Raw genomic sequence first — 26,920 nt, 5'->3', positions numbered from 1 at the left:
ACAGCTCCGTCAGATACAACAACCCGGACAGTTTAACACAAGTTACTCCCGCTGTCTCTGCAGATTTTTCCCCATCATTAAAGATTAAATGGTCGAAACCAGAGTAGTTGCATCGCCAGGAATCCTCACATTCCCTTTAGCTCCATGTTAACCTCACAATAATTTGTCAAACTCCTAAAATACCACTGTGAATCACAAGTACTCGCCTGGCTTGAATGAAAACACAACTGAGCTGTAACCGTGAAGTCCCGCATTGATGACGTCACATGCATGCGACGGTAGCAGACTGTAGTTCTTCATTTTCCCGCTTTTAACTCGATTTGTAGTTTCTAACTCTGACTCGCAAACTAAGATATTTTAAATATATTTAGAGTAATATTAATTAAATTTCTTTAATCATTATTAATATTTAACTGCACTTTAATGGCATTTCTTACTATTCACTTTTTTTTTTTAAACAAATTATTGTTTTTCTGTTTCTCTGGTGACCTGTCCAAAGTCTTGTGCATTAAAAATTGTGATGAGTTCCAGCCATGGATGTATTATAGAACACCAGCACCAGAACTCCAGCACCCCGCCCAAAACATCATGACAGATAACTTAATATTAACTCATAATTATGAATGATGAATCCATGATGACATGATTAGTTGTTACTCTTCCATAACAACATCAAAAGGAGTTCTAACTCAAATAGCAACAAAAATAAAAACCTGCCTTTGTATTTGCATAAAAGTAAAAATTATGCACCAAATATTTCCACTTTTTCATTTTAAGACTAATATTGCACTCTTCAAAAATTTCCACCAAAGTGGCACTTTTTCTTGAGCAGATTTTTTTTTTAAATGGCAGTGTTTTTACAAATGATTAACACATAATGAGCTGAACGTAAATAAAAGAGCTAAATATTTCTTTACAAACCTACAATTAAATTAAGGATTGATATTACACCTTTTTTAAGAGAAAGTGCTTTGAGTTAAAAAAATATCTAAACATAGAGGTGACAGTGTGCATATATTAAGTTTTATTCTGTTTCAACAACATTGTATGCATCAAAAGTACAAATTCAACATTTAATGAAACAAAATGTACGAAAAGAACTGACCCATACAGTCTCCTCTGGTTGAATGCCACCAATATATCCTATAATACTAGCTTCCAGAATGTTCCAAAAATAGGTAAGCATTTTCATCAATACTCACATGATATCCAAGTTGCATAACTCTTTTATTTTACTAAATCACAAAAAAATTAAACAGCTAATAAATCTCAAGAAACACTATTCAAAAGAAGATTAATAATGTATCTCAAATTTATTTCCATCTTTGAAGCACTAAGAACATTTACATTTCTTACACAATGTATGAACTGTAACATAACACCAATGAGATGAGCTATTTCATGGATGTCTGATTAAAAGTAAGGTTGTCACCTTCCGATAATTAGAAGCAGCAATAAATATCTCTTCTGGAATGTATTTTGTCATATGGGAGAAACATAATTTGCTTTAAAAAGCACAGCTGTGTGGAGTGACTCAAAATATTGCAGGCCGAGCTTAGTTTCCCAGCTCTGCTGTAAAAAAAAAAAAAAAATTGGCACCAAGTGTATCATAGGAAGTAGTCAATATACAAACGTCTATCGAAACATTGGAACAGATCTTTACAGCACACTCAGTTTCACTATAATGAATATTTCTTTCCTAATTAAGCTTATTGTTCTTTGTCTAAAAATATATTTTAAGATAATGAAAAGGAAAAAAAAAACTATTTCATAATCTTGTAAACACCTTGTTCATCGTTTGATGCAACAACTCTACTATATACACAACATTTAGATTTTATTTCTCAGATGGAACTCAGAAGAGCCTCTGTACCTTCTGAGAATAGTTAAACTCTTGTTATTTTCATATCCAAGTACAGTGTGTCCAGCTGTTAAAGGCAACAATGGCCTTCAGAGTGACGACAATAAATTGTACCTATTTTTTCAGTGCACAAATCCACCCACACGCTTTCTGATATAACTAGCACATGTCACGCATAGTTGCCAAGAGTAGATTTTAAGAAACTTCCAAGTGTTTAAAAAAAAAAAAAAAGACTGAATTTTTGATCACTGAGTTTTCAGTTTGGAACAAAAAACTTCTACTCAAATGATTATGTAAATAAAGCCTTTCGTTCAAGCATTTATATACATGTGCACTCAGGACACAAGCATTGTTTGCAGACATACAAGCCCCAGACCAGAAAGAGCTGAAGCTGAGCTGCTTTACTAAACCAGGGGAAATGTTTGCAGCACTAGAAGGACTTGAATACTTTACATTGAAATGCTCAAAAAGCTACAATTTGCCTGTGAATCGCACTCCCTGTGTTTTTATGTACTCGGTATCCTTTTGTTTCCTGCTACAAAACAAAAAAACATGATATCGTAAAAGAAGACATGCAGCAGGCATTATTACAAAAGTGCTGGACTCCAGAGAAAACCAGAGTCCTCAGTTTTGGACACTCCTCCAGCGCAGAAGACTTCAGAGGTACACCAGCAGTTCTTTTAATCTTCTTTTATAGTCCTTCCGTTGGGTGACCAGCTCCTTTTCTTCTCTGTAGCATTCTCTATCAGACAAAATGTCGCATTTCAGCAGCTTTCTTCATGAGTTCTTCGGAAACTATGGCGTTTGAAAGAATCCCTGTGAGTGGGAGAAGGGGAAAAAAACAACAAAGCAATGATGATAAAAAGCTCAAGCAAATGGCACATAAAAGTAGAGACACAGGGATAAGGTATTCATGGCCATGGTACGCACATAAAGACATACCTGCATTAACACATTACTTAATTTAAATATTTTCATATATTTTGTACACCATCAATGATAACTATGTTCTCACACACTTATTACAAAACAAAAATCTACTGGCAAGCCATTTATATTTTTTAATCAGTTTTTTAAAAGACACCTACAAAACCCGCAATCGTTCATTTGTCTCATTATACTCATTTGTCGCTGTAATTACTTTACGTCTTAAAAAAACCTGTCTCCCTCCGTCTCTGTTTCAGAGCTCTTCCCATTCTTCTCCTGGTGAAAGATAACTTGATCTGCCGCTCCACTGGTCATCACAGCAGTAAGATAAACTCTCTTTTTAAGCAGAAAAAGAAAATCCACTGCTTGATCAAAAAGATCCCTGAACACTGTGAGGGTTCTTTTTTTAGTGGCTTAACCCTGCTGGGAAGATTAATCAGAACAGTAATGTAAAAAAAAAAAAGTAATCAGCCTAAGTAAGTCATACTCTCACTGATTGCTCACGTTTACCGTCTGTATGTTTGCTTCAAACAGCATGTGGCACCTTTCCACACTAGTTATCTGTATCCGCCTCTTCATTTGAGCTCGGTCTCTACTGTCTGCTGTTCTGCTGCTTTCTTATCTGCATTACTGCTGTCTTTGCATCGTACAGTATGTTGGTGTGCAGCGCCAATCAAGAGTCTGGACACGCCTACTCATTTAAAAGGAATGGGACAGGCTAGGCTCAGCTCAGCAGTTCAGCTTTGAGGCCAAGTAAATGAAACAACTTTTGCACATTGCAGGATGTGTCAAAGTCATGATTATATGTGATAAAAGCATTTCATTAATTCTAATATATTCTAATCAATTTACTTCAATTCTGTCAATTCATTTTTTTTAATCATTAAAAAAAATAGAGAGAAAGCGCAATCATATGATTTTTGTTTCCTAATTTAGTTTATTTTAAGTTTTTTCTCTTAACTTCAGTTCATTATGTCCCAAACATTGGCCGTTGACTTGCCGCCTCCGTTTTACCTGTTCTCCAGCCGAGGCCGGATGATGGGCTTATACAGCTCGGGAATCTTTCTCTCCAGCATAGGCCTCAGGTTCTCTTTCAGCCGATTGTAGTTCTTCTTCAGCTCCTGCTGGTACTCCTTCTGGTCTGATGTGATCAAGTGTTTATTCTTCTCAACAGCCTCACCACACCTACAGGTCAGGCCGGCAGCAGCAACAGGAGAAAGTGTCATTGCATGTTCAATCACACCTTTTTTTGATACTATAAGCTTAATAGAGGTTCTGTGCAAGCCAATCAAGTTATAATCTACTCTGTCCCGAAGCATTTAGAAATGTCTGCAACTTTAATGCTAGAATTTGAGAAACAATAGATCTCCTTATTAGTTCCCATTTTTTAAACTGATCAAGTTGTATATCTCTCATTGAATACACAAACAAAACAACAAAAAGAGCAGCAGAGTTCAGACAACTGACCAGGGAATTAAAAACCCTTGTCTCTCTGATGCGGGGAAAAAGGACAACAGCTTGTTATAAAGGAAATCAAAGGATCTGAGATGAACCCAGCACAGGGCCACTGTGGTTTCTTTCCACAGTAATCTATCACCGTATATAACATACAGAGCAATTTGCAGGAAATCAAAGAGAAGGGGCTGATTGCAAGCACATGTCTGAGTTTATCTCTTAGCTCGTAATGAAGGTAATATGGAAACTGCACTGTTGTGTAACAGTATACAGTAAAATACACAGGGGAGTATGCTGTAATGAAAGCAGAGTCAAAGAACATATACTGATATTTATCTCTCTGCTTGCTATGGAAGTTTTAGTCTCAATCTGTCTGATTTGAATATGCAATATTTATACAAAGAAGACATGGAACAATTTCCTGTATGCAGAAGATGAAGTCATCAGCTCTCAAATCTGGCGTGCCTTACTGGCTACTAGGCTACATAGATATAATTTATATATCCAATAGATTCCGATTCAAATAATTCTCTTATGTCACTAAAAGCTAACTCAAAACAAATTTTTCCAAAGCATTCATGGTATTTTTGGCATAACTCATTTATTTTTATAGGTATGGTGTTAGTCATTTTAAAGTGATAGCTGTATAACAAAAAGGATACAAAAGTGGAAAAAATTGTTGTCCAAAGAAAGAAAACCCCACAATGGAAACTGAACCTGACGGATGTGACAATAAATAATCATTTAATGAACACTGACTGTAGTAACTAGCAATTTATTGAACCTTGACGGAGAAAGTCTGCCCAATCAAACTGTTTGTTTGTTTGCACAAACCTGGCAATAAAGTTGATTCTGAATGTCAGATTTTCATCAATCAATTTTTAGTAGGCTACATTATTTATTCAAAACGTGTGGGTTTTTCTTTTCTAATGGTACCAACAAATGTGTCCATGTCCTCAAAGAGACGTACGTTTGTCCTATTGCCCTTCAAGTTCAATTTCTCAAGATAAATATAGGATAATTTTTTCTCCTATGAGGCTTTAGTTGAAGAAAACAATGCTTGTTTCTGCACAGTCATGACCAAAACTTTTCATTATTTGCTAAAAATGTATTTTATATATTCACATTCTATATTTTATTTATTTATTTATTTATAATTATTCCTATTATTTGAAGTTTCGTCATTTAAGACCTATTTGTTTTTATACTAGTGATTATGCTAATCCCAGCTTTAAAAGCCAGAAGATACATCAATATTTTAAGTTTTACACATAGCTGTGTCAGATGCATACATTCACGCAGAACACAGCTGCCGAGGTTTACACAACTTTGGGTGTAAACCCATTAATAATGAGATTTTTTTGGAGCTTTGACAAAACTGAGAGGACTGTTTTTTCTCTCACTCTCTCTCTTGTTTTGACTGCACCTGAACACTACATTTAAGACTGAAAAGGAAAACCTGTCTGACATCACAGTAAATATTTGCCAACCTGTAGCAATCAGCACAGCTGGAATTTGACATGAGGGTAAGAAATGAAAACCACCTTTTGGAGGCGAAAAAATATGGTCCCGAGATGAGCGTGTACACACACACACACACACACACACACACACACACACACACACACACACACACACACACACACACACAGAAAAACACCCCCCAGCATACAAACAACACATAAAAGACCCACAAATAAAACACATTTGAAAAAGAATAAAAATAAATAAGAAATAAAAATGAGGTCACTGTCAGACACGTCTCCATTGGCAGGTTTAGTTTGTGCTTTGAATATTAAAAAAAATTACAGTAGTTAAACTATTGGCAGAAACAAATGTATAATATTCCAGGTAGAGGAATAACCTAAGTGATATTATCTTAAATAACCTCTGATGTTGTATGGAAAATATGTCCATAAAGTCCCAGGGAATTGATAAAAAAATTGTTTCTGCTGATTTAGTTTTTAACTGAGATCTTGTTTTTAATTATCACCAACATGTTTGCATATTGAATGTCACCCTTCTTAAGAAGTTTTTAATCTGCATCAGTGCCATTTCCCTGTGGTGCACTTTTATGTTCCTACACTATCACCAAAAGCAGTTCAATCTTACATTCATTACAAAGAGAATCCATCTGAAGTTTTTTTTTTTTTCTTCCACTTGCTGAGTCAGTGCTGTAAACATAATGAGATGCTATAATGCAAATTTAAGAAAACCAGCTGGTGAAATTGAGGCTTTCTGCTCACCATGATTCTTTTTTTTTCAATATATTTTTGTCTTCTTTTCCCCTTATTTATGCATGATTTTGGTGCTGTGTGTGTCACCAGGTGCTGGTCCTTTGATCATATCTTACCTCATTATAAACTCTTTGAAACACAAGCGCAGTTTATTGTGGTGACGGAAGAGCTTTGGGTCCGCTGGGATCTCATTCAGGAAGACCTGGGCCACCTCCAATGGGCCCTACAATGGGGGTGCAGGGAGGAGGAAAGGGACAAAAACAAAGAAACAGCGTTAAAGAGAGGAAGAAAGAGAAAGCAAAAACAGAGTGCAGGAAGGAAAGAAAGGAAATGTTTGAGAGCATTTGAACAAAAGGAATGAGAATGCCCCTCATTCAAAAACAGGGGAAATGACTTGCGAACCCAATGTCTTATGCGGCCAGTAGCCACAACACTGAACCAGAACATGAGGAACAGATCAGATGAGTGTAGTGTAGTGTGATGGCCCATGTCACAGCTAAACCTGCATACACCCACCATTTGGCTCCCATTTTCCCAGTATGAGATCTTGTTATCCCAACTTATATTCATCATAAAACCACAGCACGCTCGCACGATGCCTGCATCAAGACAGGCACAGTTAAACAGGGCTGATTAGCATCGTAAACGCATTGGGCCCCGGCCGCCGTCCTCACTCTGAGCCGTGGACCCACACACAGGAAAAACAGCCTCATGTGCTGATTACGGTCGAGACTTACATGTTTACGAAGCTGCTGAGCATTAGTGTTATGTATACAACCATCAAGTCAGAGCGAGGGACCTGTCAGATTAGACGCTGGAAGATAAAGCGTAGGGGGACGGAGCGGAGACGCTAAAGCTAGCTAAGTCATTACTCCAAAATTCACCATGTTGGCAGGACCTGGAAGCAATCAGATCAAAGAGACCTCCGGTTCAGCACGCCATGCGGCACAGACATGAAAGGAAGAAGGACCCTGAATTGACGTTTTAACTGAATCAGGAAGAAAGCAAAGGAGAGATAAAGGTTGTGTATGGGGTGAAAGCTTTGATGTGTGATCACTGTTGACTGTCTTGTCTCCCACCTGCAAGCTAGGAATACAATAACAACTGGAACATAAATGAAAGTAAATAATTTGCTATTTTGATGCTGCATATTGAAGCCAAATACGTGGCATAAGGCCAGTGTGTCCCTCTAAGAAAACATCTATCATTTGGTTTAAGGGAAAGTGACAGATAATTAAAGTCTTTTCATTCAGACAAAAAATACAAATCAGCAGCGGTCCCTACCTGGTTGACAGTGGCTCCCACAGAGCCTTGAAGCAGCATCTGCAGCATCTTTGCATCTGGCTGTTCTCTATGTGTGGCGACTGCCAGCTCCCTCGTCTTCTTCTGCATGTCCTCTATGGCCACCTCAATGGGCGTAAGATAAAACTGAAAACAAACAAAAACAAGGTAAGGTTGATAACATTTATTGGCCAAATCCAAAACTGCTCACGAGAGATCTGGCACTGACCTCCTCTTTCTGGATGACTTTGATTCGAGTCTTGACATAGGGGAAGGCGTCCATGGTGGTGAGGATGGTCTTTCTCTTGTACTGCTCATTGAGTTCACCCCGGGGCCGCCCGCTCTTGGTGAAGGGTGTGGTGTACATGAAGCGCCGCAGGTTGAAGTTCTTCTCAAAGTTCGTCAGACGGTCCTTCATCTCGTAGTCGTCAAAATAGGGCTCAACAAAAGTGATCTGGATATATGCCTGGAGAGGAGGTGAGGGCCATTCATTTTTTTGTCATAAAACCATAAAAAAAGAAAGGGTCTTGGGTATCATCATTAAAGAAAAAAAAAACTGTTTTGCCACAGCCATAGAACGGTAAAGCTGACAACACAAACCTGCAAGACGACAAAGATCTTTTCTATCTCTAGACATACACAAAAGGTTTCTATACACAAATCAGCCATATGTAAAGCTAATATTGTGGAGATCACATGACATGTGTGAGAAATACCATCTCAAGTGGGAAAACTTGTGCAAAAGAAACAAAATATATAAGAATTTAAAACTGTCTTGAACAAAAGCAGTTAATAGCATTTTTTTTATTTGAATGCTGAAAAACATAACAGTGCCTTTTACTGCTAAAAAAAAAAAGAAAGGCTCTTGGGTATCATCATTAAAGAAAAAAAAAACTGTTTTGCCACAGCCATAGAACGGTAAAGCGCCTCCTTCTCTTACAGCCTCAGCCAGCAGGAAAAACAAAAAAAACGAAGACACAGCTCAAACCTTCAACTGATTGCGCATTCCTAATTCCTAACTAACTGTCTTCATATCCATTTTCTTCCAAACTAACTGTTTTCATATCCATTTTTGGCAACATGTTATTCATGTTATTCACACGCTCTTAATATTACACTAGTTGCTTACAAATAGTAATTAGAGTTCACCCATTTTCAGATTTCTACAGCATAATAATAGTACTTCATAACATGAAGTATATATGGTGGCATGCAATGTTCATTTCTAGCTTTATGTTTTATTTTTAGAATCAACATTTTTGTTGTCATTGTTCAAGAAGCTCATTTATCTTACATAGGCCTGTCACAGATCACTGATGTTTCTCCTCTATCTAAAACAATTCTTCTTTTCTCTTTACAGCCCACTTCTCTCACAGTTCACGTTCTTCTGAGTGGCAGGTTTTGAGGAAGCCATTGATTGTGAGCATCATATCACCCTTTTACCACTGTGGAAGTTCTGAAAGTATTTACTTCTTCAAAATATTTCCAAACATGTTAGAGTGGAAATTCGATCTGGAACACAAAAGCTGACAACACAAACCTGCAAGACGACAAAGATCTTTTCTATCTCTAGACATGCACAAAAGGTTTCTATACACAAATCAGCCATATTTAAAGCTAATATTGTGGAGGTCACATGACATGTGTGAGAAATACCATCTCAAGTGGGAAAACTTGTGCAAAGGAAACGAAATATATAAGAATTTAAAACTGTCATGAACAAAAGCAGTTCATAGCATTTTTTTTATTTGAATGCTAAAAAACATAACAGTGCCTTTTACTGCTAAAGGAAGGTTTTACTTACTTTTAACATCCAACTCTGTCATATCATTATATATCACAGAAAATCAGAAAGAAAACCCTACGAAGGTCATCTTTTAATGTAATCAGTGAGTGACAATAATTACAAACCTTATTGGGGTTAAGCTGCTTTTTGTCCACTGGCGTAGAGTCCTTAATCATCACCAATGTGTCATCTCCAAAACATTGACCGTAGAAGTTCTGGGAGTAGAGAAAATGGTGTTATCATCATACAGTGCAGTTCATAATGATGATTTGATTGATAAAAAAAGGCTAATTCTAATTCGACTGATTCAGTGCTCTGATGTGCACGAGCACTGTTTAGCTTTGAATCTTCTTACAAAGTATGTGATTATTTAAGGCTTTTACGCGTTCCTTTTACGCTACCTCATTCTTGCAAATATTCACAACATGCACCCATGCGCACACACACTCCTCCCTCATACCTCCAGCCTGTGTGATATCTCTGGCAGGTGTGTGATTGCAGGCTCCTTGTAAATAAACTCCTGTTCATCCAGGTCGCCGAACTTGGCCCCATAAAAGCCGACACGGAAATAAGTTCCAAACATCCTCTTGTGGCCCTGGAGGAAAACGAGGAGATTTTATTACAGGCTCTAATAACTGCAACACACCGGTGACATATTTTACTCGTTATGTTAAAAGCCTTTTTATAGGGCTCTTATCGTGAAGAGCACTTTTAAGAGTTAAGCTTAAAAATACGATATCCTTCTAAATGATTTAGAAAAAAAAAGCTCCAAGTGCTCATCTTAGCCATTAAAGAATGTTAATTGTCTAATTTAAAAGCTCTTAGCTTTAAAGTATATGATTGTACATACACCCTACATACTTTTCCAATAAATCATGAGCTAGGATGTGAAGGGAATGAAGAATGAAAAGAGACACAGCTATATAGCGATTACCTTTTGAATTATGTTGTCAAAGGCTCTTTGAAGTTTGTCATGTGTTGACGCCAGTTTTCTGAAATCTCTCCGTGCCTCTAAAATTGGTACGATGATCTTGTAGACCTCGTTCACTGCCTCATAGAGACCACCCTGATATCACATGGATTTGAGACAGTTATACGTTTCCCTTGTAAATTCTAAACACAAAATATCATAAACATCAGTACAGCTTCAGTGTCTCACATTGCTGAAGAGTTCAGCAGCCTGCTCCAGCAATCCCACCAAGCCACTCTCTGTGAAGTAGCGTCCTGAGCACACCCCATCCTCATCTGGGGACAGGATGTCATCTGACACAGCCGACTCCTCCAACACGTTGGGGGAGATGTTCTGAGGAGTAAGAAAAAATAAAAAAATCAGTCGGTTAATCAATTAGTTAAGGCCTCTTAATTGTGTAATCAATCACGTGGCTTAAAAGGAAATGTCCTACAGTGGCAAAGGAACTAATTTGATGGCCATACAATCAATGACCTGCTGTCTGCAGGTTAGAGTGTCCTGTACTAAAACACAACAGAGGTCCTGATGTGAGAGACATCGCAGTGATCTTTGTCACTGGTATAGATGTTTGTTTTGAATTCGTGCAAATGTTCCCATTTGAGCATATTTGCCCTTTTTTACCCCTTTATTTATTAATGTATTACACTATATTTCACGCAGAGACGTCAGGACAATTCATTTATGAGTTGAGGTTAGGAGTGTTCAGCGCCCCCTGTGTACACACAAAGGCAAATACACAAGTATTCACTTAATGGGTAGATTTAGGAGGTTATTTTTAATGTGTTTAATGAAGGAAAGTTGTCCTCCGTTCAACCAAACAAAAAAAAACAAAACAAAAAAAAATCCAAAACAAATGTAGGAAGATTTGTTTTCAGAGGCCATAACTGCTGACTTTTTCTTGATTTCTGTATCAACATGCTTTGTGTTTCATGTCGTTTCTATACCTACAGCTATATGTGCATCATGTACCTGGAAGGTGACGCTGCCGACAGGGAGGTACTTGTGATCCTCCAGCATGCTGAGGTACTCAGCCACAAGGGCAGCAGCGTGGACCAGACACATCGCCGACTCAGTGAAGCATTTCCTGTTGTTGTGCTTCTCTGCCATGTTCTGCAGCCAGGTCAGACGGAGGTCAGGAGACGTCTGGTAGCCCTTTGCTATCCTGGAGTGTAAAAAGGAGGGTAAAGATTTTAGCCCATTACTTTCCTCTTTATTTGTTAACTTAATTATTTATATTTACAGGTATGTCAAGATATTTGAACGTACTTAAAGAATTGGAGGGGAAACAAAAAAACTGAGTTTCTCAACTACACAGACAACTTCATTTATATACAATGTGAAAAACATGATTAATAGTGTTGTTCATCTTTGATGATAAATAAATGAATATCCGGTACTCCTTTTTTGTTTAACATTCTTACACAAACCGAGAAATATGAGACAGTTATGGAATAATATTTGTCAGCATATGAACTGCTAACATTTCGAAACGAAATGTGTGGCAAAGTCCAACAGCAGAAATCAGGTGAACTATATGTGCAAATGTATTCAAGCATCTGGAGAACAAATTTTGTATGCATCAATGATATTGATGCATCAATGAGTTGAAGCATGAATGTAAATGTTGGGGTGAGTGTATGCAAGTGTGTAAAACTAATAGGTTTTTCTCTAGGACCTGTCAGGCAGACAGTCGCCATGTGACTGGAACCAAAACCCAAACGGATAGGTGGATGATGAATGATACATGTAGATGACATTCAAGCATATTGATATGAAATATCCAAACTAACAACGGCAATCATCATCATGCATCATCTCTTTACATTAATGTTTCTCTTTTGTGTACTTGCTTTCACTGTCACAGGGACGGATACACATACTGTACATCTGTATGCATATTGTTTAGCTTTGCATATATACAAAGCAACATCACAGAACTAAACTGCTACCACATGGTTACCATAGTGAGGACACCAAACAGAGGCAAAACAGCTCAGACCACAGGGAAATATAGACCAGCAGCGAATAGTAGGAAGACCCAAAAGAGTGACAAGAGAAAAAGAGATGATGAAAAGAAACACAGAAAGAAGTAGGCTAACTTGTACACAGGATGCTTTTGGATGGTTACCTGTACATAAGGTCCATGAGCATCTCAGGATCTTCCTGAAATTCCCTCATCTTCACTGTGTCAGACAAAATACTGTTGAGGTTTCTTAGAAGCTCGTCCACCTGAAAATATACACATGAACAAGAAGTAGGTGAATGTGATGAAACCTGTAAGAACAGCGGCGATGCATCTGTGTGACCGTTTAGCTGTACCTGTGAGGGCAGCTGAGTGTTCTGCATTTCAGCATCCTCTTCTGCATAGGCCAAGATGGTGCGGAGGGAACGCCGCAAGTATTCCTCTTGGAAGTCTGAGGATTTACCTACCAGCGAGGCTAAAGACATAGTGACCTGCATCTTCACTCTTGAGAAGTTCTGAGGAAAATAGAGTGAACAAATGTTTATTATACAATGCCAATGAGTACATTTTGTATTTATCTGAAACTTTCTTTGAATTTTTTTTTGCAATCTTCAGAAACAAGGTGTATTCAATCACTAGTAAAAGGCACAATACCTTATAAAGGTATCTCTCAACTTTAAAACCTTTGACACATGAGAAAAGTGGCACTAATAAACTTGCGACAATTTCATTGCTTCCATTCAGACGGAGGAACATTTCGGATAGTGAGAAAAAAGCTGATGTGACGAAAAGAGAAGAATGGGAAGATGCAAGGATCTGAGGTAACTTGACAGAGCCAGATTGTGATGCCTAAATGTCAGGATCTAAGCCTCTTCAAAAATAGCAGGTATGATGCTGCATGGTGTCCTGGTGTGTTTGGAGAGCAATGGCTGGCCAAAGAGGGTCTGACCTCAGGAAAGAACTACTGTTCAAAATATTGTGGAAAACCTTACGTGCTGGCAAAGATAGACACCTGTCAGTGCACTCCAGCGCACAACACATAAAGCTGTGCAGCTGCAGCTAGGTCACAGCACCCCCCATTGACAATGTGATCTCTTGAAATTAACCATGGAGTGACAAAATGTATTAGACTAGCCTGGTGAAAGAAGGAAAGGCAAAGCACCATGGGAGATGAACTTTTGTAAATAAAACTGAAATTAAGTAAATCTGGTCAGTTGGTAGCTAATGAAAAAAATGTTTCTTACAAAAGATGCAACCAGTTATTCTCAAAAACAAATGATCTAAAATGTTCATCACAATTTTGATAGCCCTTTACTAAAGGTTACACTGCCATGTATGTGCAGGGTATTAGAGTGTCTTCAAATGTACAGTGCACAAACAAAACAATTATACAATGGCCCTCTAGAAATAAGCCTAATATTCCATAAATATCATCAATAATGTCTTATTTTAAGCAAAAGTATCTTTGCCAGTGGGGTAAGTAAACCTTTCGTGACTAGAATTCTTAAAAGTAGCAAAATAGTCTAAAAGAGGCATTTTCACTTTTCTAGAAATGCGTGTTTTGCAGAACATGACTATTAATATTTACAGCATGAACATTTTGACCAATTTTGGTTTTTCAACATTTGTATACATTAACAGCTAAGTTGTATAAACAAGGCTGTAAAGCATTGACTTTATAGATAACTATGATATCTACAAACATGCAAGTAAAGCCTTAACAAGTCATGCAAAGAGGAAACATCATCTTACTCGTTTAATTATTTACCACTCTATAGCAGTTTGCAGAATAAAATGTCTGAAACTAACAGATTGTTATGAACTTGAGAAAGGTTAATAGACGATAATGGTGAGGATAAATGGTAAATGACTATGCTCTTCTTTTTTTTTCTTCGTTTGTTGTTCCTTCGCTTGTCTCATCTCCCCATCCTTCACACTACCTGACCATGGAAACAGGTCTGACAAACACCCCTCCATCTTCTGCAGAGAGAAGTGTGTATATGTGCAAGCGAACATGTGCCCGAGTACGTGTGAAGTCCCATCCATCTCCAGCATGACCAGCTAAGCGGGAAATGATCTCCCATTAGCAGAGACATAATCACCCATGGATCATCTCTACGGCCCCATTCTGTTTAACTGAGCATGGAGCCAGAGCCTAACCACCCATCACTGCCCTCTAACGCCATGTGTGTATGTGTGTGTGGGTGCTGAAAAGCTGCCTAAATGATAGCTTAAGACAACACATGACCCTCTTTGTCTTTCTTTCTCCTTTTATTTCATCTGCCTCTCCTTTCTTCTAGCTCTCCATCCAACCTCTCCACAGTTGGACACATTGCAATCTATCTGTTTTCAGAGATTTGCTCCATTTATTAATGAAAGAAAGTGCCGCAAATTCAGATTTTTTTCTCAATTTAAGGAAAATACAAGTAAAAGATAAAGAGCGAGGACAAAGGTAAGTTTGACAGAGGCAAAGCAAGACATTTGGATGAATAAAGACATGAAAACATAAATAAAGAAAATGGAAACAATGGCAAAACAATAATTCACAGAGATGCTAGTCTAATTCAGATCACAGTTCCATCTGTATACACTATTTAAACAAACATACGCTGGGACATGCAGAGGGGAAACACACTTTATAAACTGGATATATTGCATGTATGTGGAACCGCTCCACACACCACTTTCATGAAAGCAAACAGACTGTAAACACAGGAAATATCAAACGCAACAGAAGTAGTCATACTCTATCTTATACCTCCCCTCCTAACTGGACCTGTTTTTCTTCAGTTCCCCCCCCCCCAATCAGTGCTCCACCACCTCTATCTCCCTCAGCATCTTCGCTTCTCCACGATCTTCCAAATTCCTCCCCCCTGTGTCTTTGAGGCACAAATACTTGCACATTTGCACACACATGCACTATGTACTGAAACACACGCATACGGAGAGGGGTGGCTGTCATTAGTTAAAGTGGAGTAGGAGCATGGCAAAGCAGGCAGTGACATATTGCTCTGGTCTCTACTTAGAGACACATCCTTCAGCAGAAACTTTCTGCAGCGTGCTCAAAATAGACATGGAAAAGACATTAAAGCTGAGCAGGAAAGGAAGAGCAGACAAGATAGGATAAAGATCTAAGTGGCTCTCTGCTTCAGAGTGGCTTCATGGGAAAGTATAACAACCAATTCTGAACTCTTACATGTTCCTAAATTTAATTTATTCCAATTTAAATGCGACTTCTCCCGCAAGCTCACATGTTAGTAATGGTTTTGTCCTGGCACTTGACTGGCTCTGGTTTTCATGACTGTGCTTGTATGCATCTCTAGAAAAAAACCGTAAACAAGAGCATTTTTTTGGTGCATGCTTACACTGGCATTACTGTAGCTGTACCGCATGATGAGATAGAGGGTGGCACAGGCCTGGCTCCTGTTCTCATCGACGGGGCTGCTGCAGTACTGAAGCACCTTCTGGCACAGGTCTGCACACTGCTCCGCCTCCTCCTCAAACAACAGGTCTCCAAACTGCACACAGACATCAGTGACACACACATATCCATTTATGAGCATAAATAATTCTGGCTTGTATCATCAGCTTGCCTTCCATGCAGACAAATAAGAACATTTCATTTAGACACAGAGAGTGTTTGTATAAACACAACCACCCACACACTGACACCTGAATTTTCACAAAGTGACATTAAACACACAGAGAAAGGCACACAGGCATCATAATGCAATTACCTTGACCACAAGTGCTCTGAGCGTGCTGAAAGTGTGAGAGAGGAAAGTAGTGCTCTGGTTGCAGGTGAGAGAGTGGAGTAGCACTTTCAACACTCCGCCAACTACGCTGTCCTTACAATCGGCCAATGGCACCGCCTGTGCATGAGACAGATGGACATTTTACTAATCACACACGATGAATTATAAACACCTGGTGATAAACTGTGACACCAGAAAAACGCACAAGTATTGTTCACAACATTTATAAGCAGAACATGTTTAATGTCAAACAAAGACTGAAACATGGTGTGTGTGGACAACACATTTTTCCATTTTTGTTATCAATGCACCTCAATCATTAAATCTTTGACTTGAACATAAATCACATTATATAAAAAAATAAAAATACAATAAAAGATTATAACAGGCCGCTCGGTGGCTAAGTGGATTAAGCAAGCGGCTCATATACTGACGCCACAGTCCTCCTGCAGTGGTCGCAGGTTCGAATCCCGGCCTGCACACCTTTGCTGCATGTCATCCCCATTCTCTCTCTCTACCCCCTTCCTGTCTGCAACTTGAATAAAAGGCCACTAGAGCCCAAAAAAAGCTTTAAAAAAAAATGTGATTATAAGAATGTGTGTATCTTTATGAATGCCAATCATTCACAGACCGGCAGCACACTCCCTATACTCATTAAGTGCAACCTCAACTTGCATGTCTACCTGTGGATATGGTGCATATTGAGGAAAAAAAGACAAAAAAAGAAAGAGAGGGACAGGGAGAACCACTGTTCAGATGTGACAACAGAGTACCTCTAACTGAAGTGGAGCAAAGAAAATATATTTCATTTTGCTGACAAGACGCATGCGTGGAAAGAGGTAACTATCGCAGGTAATCCTGCGTCTTCTGTCTAACGACAAATCCAAGAAATGAAATGAAAATGGTTTGTTATGAAGTGGAACAGCGGCATTCCTCCACAGGAATCCACGGCAAAGTCTATAGGTAAGCTTATATATTTGTTATGCGTTACATTGGTATGCATTGTAGGGATGTATTGCTTTTTACACACATTTTAAGAAATTATGGTATATTTATATATTTAGGGATACATTTATAGTGCAAATGTAATTTTGAAAAATATAGGTGAGCATTTCATAGGGTAACATTTACTCAATAAAAGGTCAAAAATACCCAATCAGGACCTTTACTGATGCATCGATTAAGCACATAAATAGATTTTCTTATTTCCAGTTTCCAGTTCTGGGAAATGTGATTCCTTCTCGGCTCTAAAGAGTCTTTAATAAGGTCATTTACAAATTTCAATTGTATTTAATGAGACTGCAGATACTTGGATACGTCAATGGAGAGAAGAAAAGGCCAGCTTCATTTTTCTCTGTACTTTGCTGCAAGACATCGTTTCACTGCTGCCTAAAATACTAAAGTTTATTTCAACAGCAGAATGATTTAAACTTCACCAGAAAGAAAAGATCAGGAGCACATTTTTCAAAAATATTGGGAAGCTAGAAAGCTTGAGCTATACATTATAAATCTGGAATCCACATCTTTCATCTTTTCCACGTTACTTTGGACAAACATTTAACACTGCCCCCAGGCAGAGAAACTATAAAACAGTAGCAATCCAAGACATTAGCCAAGGATAAATTTAAAAAAAAAAAACGGGGGGAGGAGTACAAAACAGACAAAAGTTAATCACTTTTAAATTAGTCCATGTAAAATTTAAAAAAAATTAAATAAAAAACAGACCAAAAAAGTCAAGTAAATCAATCTAACTTTTGAGTCATTATGCTAATAAACAACATGAAGCACTTACCCCCCTTTGTTAATGTTATCATTTAATAACAGAGGGTAAAGTTATTATTACTTTTTTACCAAAGTGGTAATGTGAATATATATTACAAATTAAGACAAAAAAAAAACTCTTTCCTTGAATGACTGATAACACATAACACACTGAATAATAAGGGAGTAAGTGGCTGTGAAATATATTTACATATTGCAGTTTCACAACGTAATACGACAATTCACCAATTCTTGCTGCGTACTTGTAAAGGATTTTGTTATATAAAAAGTATTAATTTAAAAGAAAGAAGAAGTTATTGACTATTCAACCAAGAGTCTTTTGACAGCCCATTAAACTGCAACTCACAGGGTGTTTTATTTTTACAAAATGTATAATATTTTGTCATAATGTGCATTTAAAAAGTTATTGATTAACTGAATGTATTTCAAATACACAAATTCAGAAGAAAAACACTCTAAACTGTAGTCCTAAAGAAATTATTTTTCCTCCCCATCAACATATCATCTAACAGAACACGAACGGCTCAGCTGCAGGACTCGTACAGAATATGTGTCAGTGAGGCTTTTGGAGAGGTGATGACGGTGCAGGCTGCACACACTTCAGAGTTTTAGGACACAGAGTAAAACAGTAAGTTTTCAGGTGGGGTTTTATTTTTTGTAAGTGAAGAGACAGGACTTACCGTCTGACGTTTATACAAAAAGCATTAATTTTAGACAAGAGGTACCCAGAGACAGAACTCCAGACCGACAGCAGACAGCAGTTACTGAACATGTGTAACTCACCAGCTCTGTCCGACCTGGTTCTCCTCACCTCAATCTGATTGACAACATTTCTCATAATCTTTGTCGTTTCCTTTGTTTCTTTGATGCATTTCATGCTCAGCATTATCAAACTGAGGTCATAAAAGCTTTTTAGGTCCGTATTTTTCATCATTTCACTCCTGCCGTGCTATGCTACTTTTTTTTTCTTTTTTTTTTGTAGGTGTACAAAATTTGAATATTAAAACAGTTTTGAATGTTATTGTAGTGTAATAGTAGGCATGAATATTTTTAGAAACAAAATTCTCGCAAAGTCACTGAAATTATTAACTCACAACCTGCGATTCAAGTGTAATTGTTATTCTACACTTTTGCTATGTTATAGTCTGTCTGTCAACCTCCACACACTTGTATTTTGAACGATTCATTCGCCAACGATAACATCGTTACAGTACATTCTTAAACGGTAATCACGTAGTAATTACAGCCTTAGTCCGGAGTACAAAGTTTTCTGACCTGTATAATGGTCTCCAGCAGGTCCAACACTATGAGGCTTGTCTCTGTGGCCAAGTTCCCACTGATTACAGCCTCTTGGTCTAACTCCGCTTTAGTTCTGTAGGAAGAAGGGGAGTGAATGAGACAAAATAAAAAAGACACTTGGGTTGAACAAAAAATATGACACAGACAATCAACATACTTATCCTGTCTGTCATTCGTTTGTCTCCACTGAGTGAGGTCTTTCCTCCAGCGCAGGTTCTCTCTCTGACCCAAAGTCCTGTCCATTCCTAGCGGGGATTGAAAAGCAGCTGTTTAATTTACAACTAATATATATATAGATTGCAAAAAGAAAAATTATGATTATGAAAAATGATTAGAATGAGGAAATACTGCGATTTAGGGGAAAAGTTTTATGTAATGTTTAGAAAAATTAATTATCTCCGTTGTACAAAATTCCTGAGCATCAACACAAGACAGTAACTAACTTGGCTCTTATAGAGTTTCTGATCATACAATAATAAAATAAAAAAATCCTTTGAAATATGGTTGATTTTTATCTTAGCATATGAATCAGATCAAGGCAAGAAATGAATCTCAAAATTCCTTAAAGAACAGGAAAATCTAAAAGTAGAATACAAAATACAGTACATAAAAGAAAAGAGGGAGAAAGAGGCTGGAAGTCTGATGTCAGAGGAGGAATGGGAACAGATCAATGAACAGCAATGGAGAACAACATGGAGAGAATATGGTTGGCAAAATATAGTGAGATACTTTATTATACCAGCACAACAGAAATCTCAAGATATGAGATGTTGGAGACTATGTGGAGAAAATAAAGACAGTCATTTTCATATCTTTTGGGAATGCCCCTCTATCATAGTATGAAGAAAATCTTGAAAGTGGAATTTCCATTTACTTTTATGAATATGTGCTTGGGAAAAGGGAACCAAGAAATAACAAATTCGTGGGACAAATATATACTTAGAAGAATGTTAGTGGCGAGTAAAAAAGCCGTCACCAGGAAGTGGCTGAAAATAGAGTCACCTAAAAGGGAAGATTGGATAGATGTGATGCATAACATTTACATGATGGAAAAGTTTACTTTCTCGCTTAGATTAGAATTGGACAAATTTAAGAATTTCTGGAAACATTGGATTGAATTTGTGTCACCATTGACGGCAGACTTTATCTAAATAGTATTATATTTTGACGATTCCCTTGGTTCTTGCTAAAACATTTTAATTGTTCATTTAAAAAAAGAAAAGAAAAGAGTTTAATTAAAGATATGTAAAAAAGAGATTGAAACAGGACTTTTCTTTTTTCTTTCTTTCTTTTGGGTCCTTAATGGCCTTTCTATCGCTTATGGAAATTCAGGTGCATTAGGTTATGCAACAATTGTGGGACAGAGGGTGAGATGAGAGAAATTGTGATATTTCTGTGAATGTAGGACCTTTGTGAAATCTTAATAAAAAAGAGAATTTAAAAAAAATTAATATGGTTGATTTTAATATTTTAAAAATACACACTATTCCAAGCTTTTATTTCTGAAAACACGCACAAATGCACTACCTCCAACTCGTTTCATCATTTCCCCGCGGGCTCCCATTCCTCTCAGCAGGGCTTCCTCCAGCTGCAGTTTGGCCTGCTGAGATTTCTGCAAGGCCTGGGTGCTCACCTTGTCAGTACTCTGCTTACCCTGCAAATGCACATAAGCAGGTAATCACCAGGTACAAACAACTGAGTGCAGACGGTTTTAATATTCTACAATGAAAAACATTCACAGGCAGACAAAACATCAGAATGAACCACCAGCAGCTGTCTCTGTGCAGTTTTCTTTTGCATTTTTATAAAAATTAGAGAACAAATCTGTAACTGACCCTGTACTCAAAGCAGGACAGACAGATTGTGAGGAGCTCCAGCAGTTTGTTGAGCTGTGAGGGAGGCATATCCACGGTCCAGCGCTGAATCAGGCTCCTATCTGCATTCTTCATCACCCACAGAAAGCACGCCAACAGGTGGCGACTGCTGTCTGCTGCCAGAGTGGCAATGGATTTACTTTGCTGGGAGGAGAAGAGGGGAGACAGAAATGCATATTATGAATTTAAATTTAGCTCTCATTGAAGTATTGAGAATCACACATACATCTGATGTAGAACCCAGATGGAGATACAACTTAGCAATCAATAAATCAAAGTGAAGTTTAAAAAAAAACACGAATTTAGATTAGTGCAGGGGTCTTTATTTATTTTCCTTTGTGTAAATGTCCTATTTATATTTAGTGCATACTGTAACACTATTCATTTTTTAAATCTAATTTAATTAAATTATTAAAGTATTCGTGAATTGAATTACAGGCGTTTCTTTATTATAATTAAATCTATCCACTGAGTTAAAAACTGTATCTAACTATCAAAGAGTAAAATAAGCTTCTGTGAGCCAATAATGTGGTTGGTCAGTTCTTTCACACAAGTTTTAGTGAAGTATGGTTCTCTTGCACATCTCAACAGGAGTTAAATCTACTGCAGATTAATTTACCTTCATCTGTGTGATGATGAATCACTGCTATAGACGGCTACTGCTGCTTCATTGTGCAGCAGCTTTGATAAATGTGGCCATTAACCTCCTACTGCTCTAGATATCCCACCTAGAACGTTGTTCCAGGTCTCTTTTGCTGAGCTAGAGTAAGTGAAACCACCACAACCAACGTCAAATATTGTTGCTGGGGAACAAAAACATCACCTTACTTTTAAAAAATATGCATCAAGTGAAAAACCATTTCTCTTGTAATGAGGAAATGATTTATAAACACAGTGTTTGAAGGTGATCCGCCTGATAATGAGGAACAAGTGCCCTGGCAGCCATGTTTGGATGTATGATGGATGTCAGCCCAATGGCTTATTCGTATAAAAACCACTTTTTCCACAACAGTGTTTCGTGCAACTATATACAAGGAACCGATTCATCTCTGGCAATCAAACCATGGAGGAGAAAAAGAATGGCAGTTTTGAGTTTTGTTGCCTGTGTTGTTGCTGTAGCTACACATGATGGATGCGTTTGTCAGGAAGGACGGCCCTTGTTCACTTATGATGGCAATGTCTGCCCATAAACCATCTCCCGCAGATGTGTGGGTCTAAATGTGTGTGTGTGTGCGATTTTGTTTTCCTTTTTTTTTTTTAGGATGGATGAAGTGCATGTGTGGCTCTGACAGGTAATCAATCAGCCTCTGTGCAGCTCACCTTTTGGGAAGCAGAACACTCACAGATACAATCTCACACATTCGCCCTGGCATGCACTTTTGAACTTGTAAAAACATTAATAACCTGTTATCATCTTTAATATGAACAAATTCAGTGCACATGGGCAAACTTTACCAAGGATGCCATGGAGACGAGCACATTCCGACCAAGGGTGTTGAAGGGGTTGCCAGCGATTGCCATGGCAACAGACGTATTGATGGGTGGGACATTATCAAGGTCATCCTCGGCTTCACCTGTCTTGTTTTTCCCACCACGTGTGTCAGAAACTATAAAGACAAACAGGGATCAAATATGTTAAACTGAAAGAGAAAGAAGTTACAACCATAAGTGTAACACTAATGTGTCTTCATTCGTAGTTAAAAGAGTAAGAATCAAGCCTTAACACATTTATGTGAGGTGAGGAAAGACAGATGTCTCTAATTGTAAGTAAGAACAGAACATAATGGGGAAGAACTGCTGATTAGAGGCAACCCATTAACCTTTACCCTTTTTAAACATTAGCAGGGGCTCATTCCACTGCATTGTTTTAGATAATTTATTGATCCTGAAGGAAATTCGAGTCTCAAGTTCAAGTTCAAGTTGACTTTATTAGTACCCCTAGGTAGATTTGTTTTGCAGTAGATGGAAGAAGGCATCTCACACATAATCTTTACAGACATTAATTTGACACAGGACAAATACAGAGAACAGGTTTAAGACAGCACAGGACAGACATGGCAGGTACTCACAATGTTCACTGAACAGGATAAAAGTAGATATAACCCACAAGACAAAGAACAATAAAAAAGAATAATCTCTGCTTTTAACCCATCACTATTTAGACTAGGAGCAGTTGGCTGCCGGTTTTCCGGCGCTCTGGGAGCCATTAGGGTTAAGAGCTAAGAGGTTTACCTCAGTTGCCTTCAATTGCTTGAACCTGGGTCGTCCAGACCGAAGCCCACCTCTGTAACCACTAGCCTACCACTCCCATCACCAGCCTTTGGCTTTGTCTGGTTTTTTTTACAAACCTAAGAAATGTACAAAAGTCGCTGAATAATTTGTGTACTTGAATAATTGTGTTTGCATGTACCAGTGAAATCCAGGTAGTTGGTGGAGTCTATTATGATCCCTACGAGGGGAAGGTAGAGAGCAGCCACCTTGGCTCTGACCTCAGGTTTGACACAGCGATGGTCCAGATCATGGGAACAAAGTAAGCTGTTAATTGCATTGATGGCCCTTCTCTGAACTTTTCCCCTGCAAAACAGACACATTTAAACAGTTTGACTGAATCCAATGATAACAAGTGTTAATAATCTTTTTTTTATTTCATTTTTTTATAGTCACAATGGTTATATAAGCTAAACATTTTGTGGAATGCTTTGTAATTAAGATGTAAAGGGAAGGCAAATGGGAACAGTTTGGCAGTGTCGGTGCCTACATACCCCTCTGACTCCATGTCTAGGGCTGCACTAAGTTCTGTCAGCAGCAGACCAGCAAGGTAATGCTGCTGCTTGAATTCCTGAGAGAGATCAAACAACGCCAAAATCCTTTGTTGCTCCTGGAAACTACATGAGCCGGAACTCTGAAAAAGAAAAAAAAAGAGGGGGAAAAGATGACAAAAGGACATGACTGACAGAATGATGGGGGCACAAACAGTATCATGACGCAGCTGTCCGTTAATCGAGCAATGTATCCTCATGTTTGCATTTCAGCAACATCCTGTTTTAAATGACCGTGTACTAGAACAAACGCCCACTCCTGTTCCCATCTTGCTTTATTTGGTTTTCCACAGCCATAAATACATTCCAAAATAAGGGTCTAATAGAGGAGGGGACAGTCTGCTCATGAGTGAGAGAAACCTGGTGAGACATGTTTTGCTTTGATGAAACAATCACTTGAATGTCTGAATTAAGAATGCAAACTTTTGACAGGCAAGTGGCCCCACCTGCGAGGAAATGGATGGACATGGTGAGGCAGGAGCAGAGGCAGGGCTGCTGAAGAACAGGCTCAGGTTGAGGTAGTGCTCGTGGCTGCACAGGATTCGCAGGAATTCCAGACGCATGCTGATCAATGTCGGCATTGACATGCTCTTTGCTGACATCTTAAAGCAAAAGAGACCATAAATAATAAATTAGTACATACTAATGCTCCAAAATACTCGTATACGTTTATTATCATGTTCTTTATGAAGAAAGCTTTTTATTTCATTTACCATACACACAGTTTAATGAATTTATATATTGAGCCACACATGCTAAATGTTTTTTTTGGTTTAGGTATCAGTGCCATTGTACCTGGTTGCAATAGTTTTTCACCAGATTAAAGACAAATCCTCGGTCCATGAGGGACATCAGGTCGTAAAGGAAGAAGGCCAGGCTGATGTTGACTTTCTCTGCTTGCTCTAGCTCCTGAAACAACAGTCCACAAACAACAATCAGTAAGCTGCAGTGAGCGGATGTTGTTGAGCATCTATACTGGAAAGCCGATCTTTCGATACCGGAGAAGCAAATATAATTAGCACATCAAAGTCCCTGCTGTTTAGAGGTCCCTGAAAGCTGTACACTCAAGCAACAAGTGCTTCTTCCCAACCGGGGAGATCAGAAGATACATAGGTGTCTGTTTTAAGCTCGGTACACACAGGGCAATCTTCGCCTGTCACAGATATACGATAACCATGCTGATATATTTGACTGTTTTTGCTATCAAAGACAGTGTCAGAAATTAATGATCACCATCCTACAACGCGGGTGCTTCTACAACCTACTCCACCGCGAACCAATGAACATTCAATCAAGCTGACAAAAGGTATCTTTGTGCACGGACCAAAACCAAAACTGAAATGTCCAGTTGGAATCCAACAAATCAGAATTTGTGGGACTCAAATGAACAAACAAATCACGTTGAGCTGTGACAGCAGAAGTCTTTTCTGTGTGATGTGTCTTCCAGCTCATGATCACATCAGGAAAAACACAGCATGAAGTAATACTGTTCCCAGGTGAGAAGAAAACCAGCCAAACATTAATACACAGCAAAGTAAACAATGGAGTCATTCATCAGTGTGTCAGCTCATACTACTTTGGGTTAATTGGACACTTGCTGGATTCACTGTGCATTTTACAACAATTCAACTGATTTTGTCATCATACATTGAAAATTATGTCACTGACAGACACAGCATGGCTGGCCGCACTTTAACAGTTTTCTTATTCAAGCAAAAGAGCTGCTATACATTTACAGTATAATATAGTTATCCCTCTCATCCTTATTTTTATTACCTTTTGCTGTTTGACAAGAATCGTGCAAATCTCAGCCGTAACCACAGACACAATGGTAGTTATGTCATCTTTAAACCGGTCAGAGAAACGGCTTCTTCGAGGAACACTGTGTTTGTCCAGCTGAGAGACATGTTGGGCCATGCTCTTCACCTGGAAAACACATTTACATGACACTGTGAAATGGGAAAACATGACGGAAATGTAGGAAACACAGACCAGAGTTGTAACTATACATGCAACTTAATAACTTCTTAAGGAACCTGATGGATACAAACCTAATGTTATAAAAATAAGGATTTGACAACAAAAACAATTAATTCTCATTGATTTATAACCTTGTTTGATATATTAATTAAATAAAAAGCTATATTTTTTAATATAATTTAAAAAATAAGAATAAATGTATGAAATTATACACTTGATTTACAGACAAAAATGTGAAAACTGCTGTTTTATAAATTACAGAATGCCACTATTATAACTTATATTTAAAGGTATGTGTTCATGAGGTAATAGTGTTGTTGATGAGTCATTGCCATAACCAAACCCACTTATCATAAACATCTATGACACTACTTACTTTTATTTCTTTCTCTGCTAAAATAAAGAGTACGTAAAAAGAAAGAAAAATCGTACTGACCAGCAGCTCAAAGAAAAACCAGGCATATTTGTAAGCGTTTTCTCTGCAGACACCAGTGCTGACGACCATCTGTAAGGCCAACTCTTCATGAAACAGCTGCAAGAGAAATACATAATCAGCACTGAGACCCAGCTGAGGAGAGAGTAATAATCACCTGGATAAATACCATAAACTCTGAAGAGGAGAGGAAGAAAAAAATTAAGAGAAATCTGGCCAACCATAATACCAGAGTGTACAGTGTCAGACTCCCACCTTGTGGATGTTACAGGAACTGGAAACTGAGAGCTTGTCTATTATAGTTGAACAGCACACCAGGATGTTCATGTTCTCAGAGCAGTCTAGTTGTAGTTTTGGTGACAAGTACTTAAACATTTTTCTGATGCATGCACCTGAGGGTTTGTGAGAAATCTACCGTAATCTATCATATTAACTTATAAACAGTATGTTTTTCTGACAGCGAACTTTTGGTTAAACCTAATTTGAGCGAGATACATC

The 26,920-nt window shown here is 38.1% G+C and overlaps 2 protein-coding genes across 3 annotated transcripts in view; both read right to left on the bottom strand.

Annotated features, from left to right (window-relative positions):
- Positions 1-240, bottom strand: part of aopep (aminopeptidase O (putative)) — a 93,109-nt gene extending 92,869 nt beyond the window's left edge. Inside the window, exon 1 of the mRNA XM_061729350.1 lies at positions 207-240. The gene's annotated coding sequence lies outside the window, so the exon portion shown is untranslated. The remainder of the gene's footprint in view (positions 1-206) is intronic.
- A 761-nt stretch (positions 241-1,001) lies between these two features.
- The window catches only part of dock8 (dedicator of cytokinesis 8), a 69,249-nt gene continuing 43,330 nt past the window's right edge, over positions 1,002-26,920 (bottom strand). For both annotated transcript variants that reach the window (XM_061729348.1, XM_061729349.1), the window contains 25 exons: positions 26,426-26,521; positions 25,786-25,935; positions 24,805-24,918; positions 24,456-24,611; positions 23,953-24,092; positions 23,601-23,764; positions 22,646-22,797; positions 21,152-21,334; positions 20,844-20,970; positions 19,474-19,561; positions 19,293-19,389; positions 16,218-16,352; positions 15,846-15,998; positions 12,837-12,995; positions 12,646-12,746; positions 11,487-11,679; positions 10,707-10,850; positions 10,482-10,613; positions 10,008-10,142; positions 9,673-9,762; positions 7,991-8,227; positions 7,765-7,908; positions 6,597-6,703; positions 3,803-3,973; positions 1,002-2,677 (listed from right to left, as the gene is read on the bottom strand). In XM_061729348.1, coding sequence (XP_061585332.1) covers positions 2,626-2,677; positions 3,803-3,973; positions 6,597-6,703; positions 7,765-7,908; positions 7,991-8,227; positions 9,673-9,762; positions 10,008-10,142; positions 10,482-10,613; positions 10,707-10,850; positions 11,487-11,679; positions 12,646-12,746; positions 12,837-12,995; positions 15,846-15,998; positions 16,218-16,352; positions 19,293-19,389; positions 19,474-19,561; positions 20,844-20,970; positions 21,152-21,334; positions 22,646-22,797; positions 23,601-23,764; positions 23,953-24,092; positions 24,456-24,611; positions 24,805-24,918; positions 25,786-25,935; positions 26,426-26,521 — 3,420 coding nt within the window. In that variant the 3' untranslated portion in view covers positions 1,002-2,625. The remainder of the gene's footprint in view (positions 2,678-3,802; positions 3,974-6,596; positions 6,704-7,764; positions 7,909-7,990; positions 8,228-9,672; positions 9,763-10,007; positions 10,143-10,481; positions 10,614-10,706; positions 10,851-11,486; positions 11,680-12,645; positions 12,747-12,836; positions 12,996-15,845; positions 15,999-16,217; positions 16,353-19,292; positions 19,390-19,473; positions 19,562-20,843; positions 20,971-21,151; positions 21,335-22,645; positions 22,798-23,600; positions 23,765-23,952; positions 24,093-24,455; positions 24,612-24,804; positions 24,919-25,785; positions 25,936-26,425; positions 26,522-26,920) is intronic.

This window comes from Cololabis saira, chromosome 9 (assembly GCF_033807715.1).
Source record: "Cololabis saira isolate AMF1-May2022 chromosome 9, fColSai1.1, whole genome shotgun sequence".
Taxonomy (NCBI): domain Eukaryota; kingdom Metazoa; phylum Chordata; class Actinopteri; order Beloniformes; family Belonidae; genus Cololabis; species Cololabis saira.
This window is presented reverse-complemented; position numbering and strand designations above follow the sequence as displayed.